This window comes from Lolium rigidum, chromosome 3, assembly GCF_022539505.1.
Source record: "Lolium rigidum isolate FL_2022 chromosome 3, APGP_CSIRO_Lrig_0.1, whole genome shotgun sequence".
NCBI classification, from domain to species: domain Eukaryota; kingdom Viridiplantae; phylum Streptophyta; class Magnoliopsida; order Poales; family Poaceae; genus Lolium; species Lolium rigidum.
The window spans coordinates 387,645,910-387,658,575 of NC_061510.1; the positions used below are offsets into that span (position 1 = coordinate 387,645,910).

At 48.4% G+C, this 12,666-nt stretch overlaps 1 protein-coding gene across 2 annotated transcripts; it reads right to left on the bottom strand.

Moving 5' to 3' along the window:
- Positions 1 to 3,470: 3,470 nt before the first annotated feature.
- LOC124700747 (F-box protein At5g07610-like) lies at positions 3,471 to 5,315 on the bottom strand. 2 transcript variants are annotated; one of them, XR_007001821.1, is made up of 3 exons: positions 5,092 to 5,315; positions 3,670 to 4,998; positions 3,471 to 3,509 (listed from the first exon to the last, which is right to left on the bottom strand). XR_007001821.1 is itself a non-coding variant. In XM_047232823.1 (2 exons), exons 1-2 carry the CDS (start codon positions 5,230 to 5,232, stop codon positions 3,865 to 3,867), a joined length of 1,275 nt encoding a protein of 424 aa, XP_047088779.1. In that variant the 5' UTR covers positions 5,233 to 5,315; the 3' UTR covers positions 3,471 to 3,864. The 2 variants fall into 2 exon arrangements, 1 of the variants encoding a protein (XP_047088779.1); XM_047232823.1 differs by having other exon boundaries at positions 3,471 to 4,998.
- Positions 5,316 to 12,666: the final 7,351 nt, after the last annotated feature.

Consider the following 12,666-nt stretch of genomic DNA (forward strand, 5'->3'; position numbering starts at 1 on the left):
AGACGACCAGGTCTCCTCCTTGGTTCCTTGGTGCGCCGCACTGGTCCACCCAAGGTAATTAATTGCTAAGTACGTACACTCATAGCATCCAATTAGATCAATCTAGACCATTAGATCTTACTAAGAGGGATAATCTTTTTTTTTCTTAAGAGGGATAATCTGGTGGTTGCAGGAAAGAAAAACTTGACTCGTTTAATAGTACAGTAGTAGAGAAGAGAAAGAAACAGCACGGTGTACACTATTATTTTATAGAGGCGCCCATTCAACTTCTCCATCGTGGGGGCAACGAAGTCATACAGCAACCCGGCCCTTCAAAACCGTGGAGTCTCCGCGACCTAGTCGAATGCTTAGAGGTGATGCCGCGCGCCAGGAGGAGGCAACAGGCTGCACGACGCAGGAACCCACCGACGGCTGCCAACCCAGGCTGCGATGATGACGCTCTGCCGCATTCGTTCCCCGCCACAGAGGTATCGTTTTGAGTCTCTCTCTTTTTTCCTTTGAGAATCATCGATCCGAGCAAAGGGACCTGAATAAACAGTCCCCACCATCTTTTAGATGAACAAGGACCACTCGCTGCTGGACGCTCCGCCAATCCCCTCCACTGAGGTAGCCTTCGAGATATGTTCCCTCTCCTCTACCTTGGTCCAATCTTGAATTCATCATATGGGACCTTGAACCTATCGAAACTGTATGTACCATTTGTAGACGACGCACGAACAGGAACAAAACCCCCTGGGGAGCCTCCCCGAGGGGCCCCTCATTGAAATCCTGTCGCTGGTGCCTTACAGGTCGCTCTGCCGATTCAAGTGTTTGTCCAAGCCATGGCTGGCCCTCTGTTCCGACCCAGACATCCGCAGAGGTACCCGCAGACCTTGTCCGGCTTCTTCTTCAATGATAGTGGACGCTCCAGCTTCTTTAATCTGTCCGGCAGAGGGCCCCCTATGGTCGACCCTTCTCTCCCTTTCTTCCGGAAGATCTACGATGGGTTTGAGGTCAAGCAGTGCAGCGGCGGACTTCTCCTCTGCGAATGCTGAGAGTACGACGATCACAAATTCGATCACGTGGTGTGCAATCCGATGACTGGGCAATGGGCTGTGCTGCCTCTTATACCATTGGAGGAGAGTGGTGACCCATTCGTTTATTTAGACTCGACACGGATGTTCCTTGGATTCGACGCGGCTCTTCTGTCCGGCTTCACGGTGTTTATGCTCCTACATGGCGCTGACAACTCCTTCGCAAAAATGGCAATTTACACTTCGAAAACCAGAAGATGGACCACCGTGCAGATTGAAGTGATGGGGCTTGGTATTACAGAATGTGTCTTCCTGGATGACACTATGCATTTGGCTACCGATTGGGGTTCGGTATTCACCATCGACACCAAAGGGGAGGTTTGGGGGAATGTTGACATGCCAGAACAAAATGGCAACTGTAAGCTTTCCATTGGGCAGTCTCAGGGACGGTTGCATGCATGGAGAATAGATAATTATAATTATTCCCAACTCCGTGTTTGGGTTCTTGAGGACTACGTCAACGAAAAGTGGACCCTGAAGCATACTGCTACCGTTTCGGAACTGTTCGGGAGGCAGAGAGGCAAAGATGATAGGCCCTACAGCGCATTTGCAATACATCCTGATTGTAATTGCATTTTCCTTCCTGACAAGGGGGCGAAGGCAGTGTCGTATGATATGGATAATCAGGAAGTGAATGTTATCTGCATTTCACAAGAGTTCAAGGATGTTCTACCTTATACTCCATGTTTTGCAAAGTCTTTGGATGGTCGCTGAAAGTCACTGTAGCTTCATGTGCTTAGCGGTGGAACTACTTCGTAAATATCAGTTATCGGAGATGTGTTTAATCTTCTTGTTTTGTGGCACCGGCTTGGATGTGTCCTTGGTATTTCCTATGTCAATTTCAGTATGTTTTTCCTATTTATTTGTGTTAGGATGCATTCCGTTTTGTGGCTTTGAACAATTACCACGGATAATTTGTAAGGAACACCCTCTGTGGGCTATTATTGAGGTCAATTTGTAAGCTCATGATTTCTTTCCACTCATATTGTTTAGAACCTTCAAATACAAAACCACCATTCAACATATTGATAGGGTTTTAAGACAAAGTTCAAAATAAAATCTTATAGCTCTGGTGGATGAGAACACTTAGGTTGTTCTTGTTTTGCAGCGGATTCTGAAGTTGGTTGTTCCTAGTAAGTAGCTATCATCAAATTCATAGTGTGATATTGCTTACACTTTTTACCATAAACTATTTAGCACCATAATATTTGCGGAGACCTGGTTCTCTGAATTTACTTTCAGCATTCTGAAACTGTTTGCTTTCAAACTCCTTAATGAGCATTTCAGTCGACTTGGTCCCGGTCAATGCCAGTCGCCATGTTGCAGGGTTCGTCCATGCCGCCATGCGGGTCAGTGTCGGCGATGGTACTGGAGAGGCCGTTGAGTCAACAGGCAGGCCATCTTGTACACTTGGAGTTATGTTTCTTATTTGTGAGCACCTTACGATTTTGTTGACCATAATGTCATCCTATAGAACTTTCTTCTCTGAGAATTTCAGATGGTGTACTGAGTTCGTAAATATGCAAACTGAATTATTAAATTTTTATCAAATGGTTCTCCTTTTCAGTCATTGGTGAGTAAGTGGACCTGGTGGGGGTTTTTTTAGCAACAGGGGCCATACAATTTAGCAAGTAAAATGGTCGACTCAAACGGAATTTGAGACTGAATGTGGAGCTTAAAACTTCTAGGATTTGACTGGATGCAGAGCTAAATGTAGTAATGTAATCCATCCTAATGCGAAAAATATTGCCTTACTCACGTTCTAGAAAAGAGCAGGACTAAGGATCAAATAATGCATGAATAGCAGTAAGTTAACCAGGAAGTTGCCGTAAGAACCTGCATGATTTAGATGCCATGCATGCCCACATCAGACTTAGCATTGATTTCAGTATTTTTCATTTAACCTTATGAGTCCAGAAAATATTTGGCCACGCTAGAGTGAAATGCATACCTGATTTAGTAGCCAGAAACAATATGGTTTGAGAGCTCGGACCTTGCACTGCCACACTTGAATCGGAACAGGACAACCATTTGACAAAATTAAATAATTAGAAATAGTTTGATTCCCATATAGTAGATGGACTCAGTACACCATTTGAAATTCTCGGTAATGGACAAGAAAATTCTATAACATTATGGTCAACAAAAGCCTAAGACAGCAAGCTAGAAATTTATCAGTCTGGACAGAATTTAATTAGTAGGACATCTCAAGTAGAACAAGAGCTAAAAACAAACTGGGGTAGAATAAGTGATATAGTGATGTACGATGCACAATTTTGTTAGGTTATTCTCTTACCTTAAGGCCCTAACCAAGAAAGCAGATGAAATAAATATGCTTTGTAGGTTTGTCAAGCTGCATAATATTTGAAACCACAAATGGAAGGCCATGCAGGTTTAAAAAAAGACAACAATACTTCTTTATCCTCTCTTTATTTGCTGCAATATACAAGAGGAAATCCACATATAAGCATTTGAAATGTTGAAAATGAAGTAAGAACAGGGCAACATCAAGAGCTAACAAGCGGGCACAATATGTAGTACTACATGACAGAAAGCAGGTTAAATGACTAGGTTCATTGACACAACTAAGCATTACCCTTAGAAAGTCTTGACTAACCAACATTGTTCAAAGCCCAAACAGGCATGCACCTGGACAACAACATACAGGAATTGCAAACTGCAGACAAAAGAGTTTCGACATTTCCAAGCCAGTGCCAAAATTAGAAGAATAGGTCCATATATAGCGGCCACCGATTCTTGTTGCCGTGCTAGATTGTGAAGCTGCAGACTCTTAGTGACCATCTGATGGCCATTCCGCAAAACAAGGAGTATAAGGTAGACCACCAAATCTCGCGAATTCTCCAGAAGTGCAGATAACATTCACTTTGCAGTCATCCATATCATATGACACCGCCATCTCCTTCCCATCAGCAAGGAAAATCAAATTAAGTTCCGGGTGAATTGCAAACATGTTATAGGACTCCCCATCTTTGCGGTGATGCCTTCCAAACAGTTCCAAAACATCCACAGTGTGCTTCAAGGTCCACTTCCCCCTGTCGTAATCCTCAAGAACCCAAACATAGAGTTGGCAGTCACCATCATTATCTATCTGCCACGCATAGAAGCGTCCCTGAGAGTGACCAGTGGAATCAGGAGCAGCAAAAGGATGAATGCTTTTTACATATGGCAGTTTAATATTCCTCCAAACTTTCCCCTCGGCGTCGACTGTGGCTACTGAGGAATAAAGGGTAGTGATATGCATAGTCCCATTCACGAAGACGCATTCCCGACTCGGATGCAGAATAGTTTGGTCGCCCCACTCATTCTGCACGGAAGTCCATCTTCCAGTTTGCGACGAGTAGATGGCTACCTCTGTAGTTTCGTCGCAATGGCCGCTCTGGGGCACAAACAGCACAAAGCGGGACGGAACGGCCGCGTCAAAACCTAAATAGACAATGGTCATCTCCACATAAGCAAGTGGGCGTTCCTCTCGGCCCGGCAATGCTATAGGAGGTATCACATCCCACTTCTCTGTGGCGGGGTTGCAGACGACGTAATCAATGGTGGATCCTCCCCCCGGAGTCCATTTCATGCACTGGCAGAGGAGAAGGCTGTTGCAGCATTGTACGAGTATGACGAGCATGTAGCTGTCGCGCAGGAAAGGCATGGAGGGATCGAGCATAGGGGGAGCACCTCCCGCGAGCAAATTGTGGAACTTGATGTCACGGAGGCCGGAGTAGAAGAAGCCGGAGAGGGTCTGCGGGCACCTCCTGCGGATCTTGGGATCGGAGCAGAGGGCAAGCCACGGCTTGGACACGCAACTGAAGCGGCGGAGCGACCTGTAGGGCACCCGGGACAGGATCTCGACCAGGGCGTCCTCCGGCAGGCTCGCCGTGGCCTGCTGCTGCTGCTCGTCCTCATGTTCCTACAGATGGGTGAGACGGTTCAGTTCAGGTTTGTCCTGATTCCCTTTAATTACAAGATCGAAGATCGGAAAAGCAAGAGCAGTGGAGCGAACCGCGGACGACGATGGCTCGGTGGAGGGGAACGGCGGCGACGAATGGGATGGAGATGGAGCGGCCCTGCCGCGGACTTGGTGGCCGGTCGCCGGCGGGTTGCCCGGATCCTTGCAGGATTCTTCCCCTCCTCCTAGTTGCATGGCCTACTCCCTGGATCGCGGATCCGTGCAACGAAGCCCTCGCCGTGGCGGTGGCCGGCTGGTGGCGCAGGTCGCCGGACACCGGGGCTCGCCAAGAGAGACTCTCTGTTCCTAGTTCGGTCCGGAAAAGAGCGACTTTTCAGTGACATAGTGAGAGCGACTGGACTGACTGCTTTGTCCAGGGAAGTGGGAACTGAACTGGAATGAGATAATCGCACCGTGCTCCTCTGCGAAATAACACCGTAGAAAATATTAATGAATAATTGTCTGATTTGTTTTTTAAATAATCACAAACTCGCTAGGCATCTCCAACTGACCAACGCAAAAGAGATGCCAAAAATATTCACGCGCATCCGTTTGCGTCGAACCACGGATAGCAAATCGGTTGTACAGGGCATCTGAGTCCGTTTCCATTTGCGTCGGAGGTATGTCCAGCAAGCTGCCGCAAAAAAATTCTCCTGATAGCGTCAAGGTTGGTAATGATGGTTTAATGTCCCGTCGAGCCCTACCGCCGGTGATTACCACTTCCCGCGCACGGCCGGTAGATTGGCACGTTATTGTCGTTGTTTTGCGCACGGGGAAGCGGCTTGCACGTAATAGACATTTTGCCGCCCCACCGTGCCTATATATGGTCGACACCGGCGAACGAAAAGAGCACACCTCAAATCATCCATGGCCAAGCACGACCGTACCTAGGCTCGCCTTGTTGAGATGGCCCGTTGCGCCTATCCGGATGATCCAGACCTCGCCGCCATCCTCGTGATGGTGGCGTTCACGGAGGAGCAGATGGTTGCCAGGTCGAGCAGCTGGAGACGGCCGCCATGCCGAGCAGCTGCAGGCGGACACGGTGGAGGTTGCGCAAGCCAAGGCTGAGGCGGCAGTGGGCGCGGAATTGGAGGCGTCGACCATGTCCCACCTCCAGGCGGAGCTCGCGAAGGCGAGGGTGGAACTCGCGGCCGCGAGGCTGGTGATGGCGGCACACTACGGGAAAAAACGGCGTTGCCGTGCGATCAATCATTGTCGTGCGCAGCAAGCAGCACGCACGACAAAGAAAATATGCACGGCAACATCTGAAGTTAGCGCACGACAACGAAACACTGCACGGCAAAGTCCAAAGACAACACACGGCAAAGAAAGGTCGACGGCAAAGACCAAACACGCCGCACGGAAAAGAAAATACTGCACGGCAAAGGCGCTGGGCATTGCCGTGCGAGCAGCTAGGCTGCACGGCAAATAGATCTTTGTCGTGCGTTTCTTTCTTTGCCATGCGTCAACAGGCATTTTCTTTATTTTTTTTCTATTTTATTTCATCTAATAATTTTATTTATTTTTAATTAGTTTTACTTTTAATATTTTTATTTTGCGATTTGTCGCGGCAACATGCAGTTTTCCCGTAGTGGCAGCCAGAGCCGGACTCCTCGGTCGACGACATCGGCTTCCTCCCGACAACCCTATTCTCAAGTAAGTCAGATAATTGGCTTTTGAAGTCAGATAAAGATAAAATTCACCATGTGCTACGTCTGATGTGATTTGCTGTTCGGGTTTGGAGTTTGGACTAGTCGCGCTCTAACAACACAACGACTTGCAATAGGAAATATAGTTGCGATGATGCCGATTGTTGTAAGTACTGGAGAAAGCATCAGAATATGAGCTTTCGTTTTCGTAACAAGTTATGGCTGAATTTTTAGACCTGGAACAGAGAGGTTAGGTCAAGTCAATCAAAATCGTAGAAAATGTATAGTAGCTTTATTATCATGCCAACCCAATGCAATTTATTTAACCTAGCATATCGTAGAAAAGAAAAGTACTACGTAAAAGAATAAAACATTCAGGATGTTCTTCCTGCAATTAAAGCAAGATTACACGAGGCGGCGAAGCCGAGACATGAGGAAGCTGGGCCAATCAATCTCCATGGGCACGGCAATGAGGTTGGGGTCGTAAAACTCGTCTTCCATCTCCTCCATTGCTCCACCTTCGAGGTGCAAAACATGGACACGGTGGTGGCCGTCCATCATGAGCAACCTGCGGCTCCTGGCGCCCAAACACATGAGCCGCGCTCCTTGAAGCGGCAACCTTAGCTTCAACACCTTAGCGCGGATCCAACGTACAGTACCATCCTCACCTCTCTGTTGCTGCTCCCAGATCTTAAACCGACGGTCTCCGTCGTAGGTGCAGAGCGAGAGCAGCGTCCCGTCGGCTGTGGTTGTAAGGCGGATTTGCTTGTGATGCTTCGCCCCTGCAGGGAACCGGAGCAGCACTGCGGCAACGTGGCCAGTTTCAGAATTGATACCGAGGATGTAGATCAATTCCGATGAGGTCTTGAATAACCAGTGCGCTGCTACACCGCCATGGCACACGGCGGCGTCCGCTTGGGCAATGGTGGCTTCCTCGAGGCTGCGCTCCACATGTTCAGGGAACTTGGTGGGAGAGCTCCAGCTTCGCTGGCCGGACGAGAAGGCGTGAAGGATGTATTCTCCGGCAACCACCTGTACCGTCCTGAAAACAAGCACTCTGAAGCTGCTCGGCCACGACGATGAGGAACGATCCGCCCCGTCGGATGCTGCAATAATGGCATAGCCTAGGAAGTAGCGAGCTACTCTCCCCCTTAGCGCGGGTAGCACGTCCCACGTGCCGGCGAGCGGATCGCACACTGCGAGCTGCATGGTGCCGGGCTCCCGCGGGAGGAGACGCACGAGGAGGAGGCCGTGGTGCGAGGCAAGCGGCTGCACCCAATCCGGTACGCCGGGGACATCGGGGATGAAGGAGCTGAGGCGGCGGCGGCCGGCCCCGAGGGCCGATCCCGGGCCCGGGACGAAGGAGACCCTTTCTCCCCGGCACCATTCGTTGGTGAACACGCCGACGAAGGAGCGGCCCGGGTCCGGCCAGAGGCGGCGGAGGACGGCGGGTTCGGCCGCTAGGGCGCGCCACCGCCTGCACGTGGCGGCGCAGCGGACGAGAGTGGATGGCTCCTCCAGGCGCGCGAGGATCTCCCGTATCGCATCTTCCGAGGGCGCGGCGCCGACGGTAGCGGCCGCCGTCGTCTCTGCCATCTTCTGCAGGGTCGGGGACGGTCTGTGATCGATCGACCGTGTAATGTGCGATTACAGGTTTAGCTGGTGAGATTGATTTATCTATGTACGCATAGGAATAGCCGTTGTTGGTGGAGATATATGCACGCGCAACAATCTTTTGTTTTTTTTTTAGATCAACGCACCAATCTTGTTAATTGATGCCGTTGCTCGATCTAGATGGGCAGCCAAGTAGGCCAGACCAATGATTCAGGAGATGAAAATAAGGGGGATTATTTAATCCAAAAACCGCCTCAAAACTTTGGTAATCAATAAAAAAACTTTTGACCTAAGACCTTGTTGATGGAGAAAACATGTATTGATATAACTATAACATACTCCCTCCATTTTATGAAGGTTATCTGAGCTCAGACTACCTTTGTAAGATGGAAAGAGTATGTGAAAAATCTTGGTTGACACCAATAAATTAACATGCATTTAATGTTTAACGTTTAAACTTCAAACTATCTTTAGGGATGTATTACCTCTGTTCTGGAAAATGATTTGGAAAACAAAGTTACCTTTGAAGATTAAGGTCTTCGCCTGGTATCTTCATGGGGGCTTTTCTTATTAAAGATAACTTTGCAAAACGTAATTGGCTGGGACGTAAGATATGTGGCTTTTGTCATCATGACGAGATAATAAAATATCTATTTTTCTACTGTCAATTTCGCTAGATCTATATGGTAAATCATCCAAATAGGTTCTTGGCTAATTGGCTAAATGGAGTGAATCATACTTTAAACTACCAATTAGGGTGGAAGCGCTGGTTGTTAATTGTTTCGTCACTTTGGCTATGTATAAATATCAAGGTTTATTATAATAGAAATGCTCCTCTCATGCAAGTTATCTACCGGTGCAGCTATTTGCTCCGTTCATGGTCACCATTTCGTCTTCGGCATATGGAGGATCGCGACCTCTTTACGGAGGTATCTACGCGGTAGGAGAACATAGTGAAGGAATTTATTACCCAACATAAGTGGCAACATAGTTTGAGGCTTGCCCCACCTCCATAGGCTTCATGAGTGTTTATATGTATTGCGCCTTTTATTATTTTCTGTAATCAAATGTTGGATTGTGTGTGGTTGTGTGCATCGTATCTATATAGAGACCGGGTGTGAGCTGAAACCTATCAAATAATAAAACGCTCTTTATCCAAAATAAAAATTGCCTCCGTTCTAAAATGTAAACTTTTTAGAAGAAGGTAGTAGTTCGGAATCAACATAGGTGGATAAAAAGGCGAAGGAGAAGCGGGGAGAGCGGGTGTCATGGGCCTTAAGAAAGTGTCGGATGTCAGCAATGATGCGGCAGAATGAGATATAGGCAGTGACACACACCTGGTCAAGGGAAGGAAGAAGAAGGTTTCATGGTAGGTCTTATTCTCAATATCTCCGACCACAATTGCCCGGAAGCCATGTTTTTTTAAACATAAGGCCTAAGCCGAGCTTTAAATTAATAAAGCCGCGAAACCGGTAGATACAGAGTGCTTACAGAGCATACACAGCTTACAGTGCACAAAGAAACAAGCAAACAAAGGATAAAAAACTCGAAGCTTCGCTTGAGACTCCGAGGCCGTCATCTTCTCGAACGCCGACATGACAAGAAGCATGGGTAGTAGGGAGCATCATCCGTGTAGACACACTGCTTGCATCTCTACCACATGAATGAAAGAAGACTAGCTCGCGGTCTCTGACTACGAAGAGGGATCCCATCCCTCTCGCCTTGGATCGCGGGATGCCACACCTTTGGAAGGTAGAGAGCTTCCCCCCAAGAACACTCCATAACAGAGTCGACACAAAGTTCATAGAAGAGACCAAGACCAGCTGCCGCACCAGATACCACACCACGGCTGCCGCCAGCCCACATCACCGCCTAGAGGACAACAAGCTGATGAGCGAAGAGGCAATAGGAAGACTGGCAAACAAAGAGTAGAAACCACTGCCAGACCAAAGCTTACGGAGAAACCTTCGGACCTGGCTCGACGCCGCGAAAGAAGCATCACCAAGAACAACCAGAAACAACAAATGAAACTTGCCAACCACCTCGGCAGCCCCGTACGATGCCTTCAAGAAGGGGAACGATGTCGTGACGCCATCACTACCCAAGAAGGGGCTAGGGTTTTCACCCAGGGCATGGGGGTTGGGTGGGGGAGAGGGAACCTCAACGAAGCCTCAGAGGAGGGAACTGGAGCCAGTGGTGTCGACAACGTCGTGGCCACCGCCGGCCAGGGGTTTCCTCCTGTCTCGACCAACCCTGCCACCATCCACCCGCCCAAAATCGCACAGATCGGACCGAGGGCTGCGAGCTTCACCATTTGGGGATGGAGACCTTCCCAGATCTGGCCGAGGCCGACGAAATGTCCCGAATGCCGCATCACACGCTCGCCGCCACCCCGTCGCCCGCACGGCCGAGTAGACGGGCCCGCACCACCCATGGCCACCGCTCGCCGTGAAGAAGACGGCACCGTCTCCACCACCCGAAGTCGCTGCTCCGGCATCCAAAGGTCCCCACCGAGGTCAACACCAGTAGCAACTCCGTCCCTGGAGGCCACGACCGCAGAAAGCACGGTGGAGCAGGAGGGAGTCGCCGAGCAGCACCAAAGACATGGAGGCCACCACACAGCGACCAGCCTCCAAATTTTCGTGCCACGGAGCCGAGGATCATGGGCCAAGGGTAAAATCCCCGCCACCCCCTTCGTCGGCGGCACGCCCTTCGACCAGTGTCACCTCTGAGGGAGACGATGAGGGGAGGAAGAGAAGGGGTGGTCGGGGTGGCGATGCTTTAGGGTTTCGCCCCCTCAGTCGCCTAGAGGGGGCAACGTGAGGGGAGCGTTTTGGGGGTTCTTCCCTAGAAGCCATGTTGCAACAGCAGATGATGGGTAGGAGAATCATTAGAGTAATGTCAAGAAAGGTCGGTTCTAGACGCCGCCAGAAGGACAACACGGTTCTGGTTCTCTTCCATCGTGCCACCAGAGGATGAGAAACTCAAGCTGGATACTCTTTCGAATTAAAATTTGTGGAAACAATGGACACTTCAGCTTGCGAAATTTTGACATACAAAGGGTGATTTCACAAAATATTAAAACAACCATGAATACATGAACCTTTTTCGTGTGAAATAGATTATGTGCGGCCGATACTAATGTGTGTATCTCATGAGAAAGATAAAATAAATCTTATACCACATTACCTGCGCCAATAATCCCTTTTCGAGTACCCGTAGGAGATCTCCGTGTTTTATATTGAGCTTGAGCAGAAAACACAGATCACGGGACACACGTTATCGAATAGCTTAGGTCATGACAACGCCCACTTCGAGTTGGGCTACTGTTCGCCTCGCCTTAGCCTATGTCTACAAGTCAACCACGAGTGCCATTCATCGAGGATGGAGTTGATATTTCTCCCTGGCAAGGTCTCGTGATTACGGAAAACACCCTTTTTTGAGACCTCGAAACAAGATAAAAGATAACATTAGCTCTCCCATTAACTACTTCGTTTTCATTTTCATGACTTCCCACTGGGCGAGGGGTGCGTTCCTTTCATGCCGGAGAGTCCGAGCCACGAGCATAGCCAGCAAGTTCGTTTTCATTTGCTTCAAGAGAAAGCCACTTCCAACTGAAGGAGTCCACGACGGCCCCGGTGTGCACGGCATCGACAACACTCCTGACGTGGTTGTTCTGAGAAAGAGCCAATAACTGCTCCGAAGCGTTCTTAGGCAGATGGGTGAGGTGGATTGTAGGACGCTACGCTCTTGTGCAAGGGCCAACACGAGCTTACGGACCTTCTATATGTAGCCTCATAGGTAGAGATTAGTATCCTGAGATCTCTCATGCCCAACAGAAGAAAATACGTTCATGCCTAGCATGCCACATTGTTACGGAAACCCAAGATTATCTTGGGTGGGTGTTGCAACTAAGCTATGTTGAGTCAATTTCATCACACTAGTATTCGAATACAAAGCCACTACAATAACTATCTATCTATATATAAACACTAGAAATATTTATAGTAGCTAGATAAAATCCCTTTGCTTTAAGAGATACTCCTTTTGTGCCTGGTAGATGGAACTAGCTAGACTTTGTTGAATACATGGTCCGGATCCTAAATAGAGTGGATACTAGCAGAAACTCAATTCGGCTCCCGGGTGCGTATGATCCCTCTACCATAAAAACATATTTTCAAGTGTTAAAAAATTTTGACAAAAAAATTTACATGTACATCTCCATAATGTGTGTTCGTCAAGTTTCACGAAAAAATGATATTTTTTGTAGTCTACGTGAAAACGAGAAAATTTATCTTGTGACAAGTCTTTGTTTTAGCATCGAATTTTGTCTTTTTTACACACGCCACTCGAAAACTCGATTTTT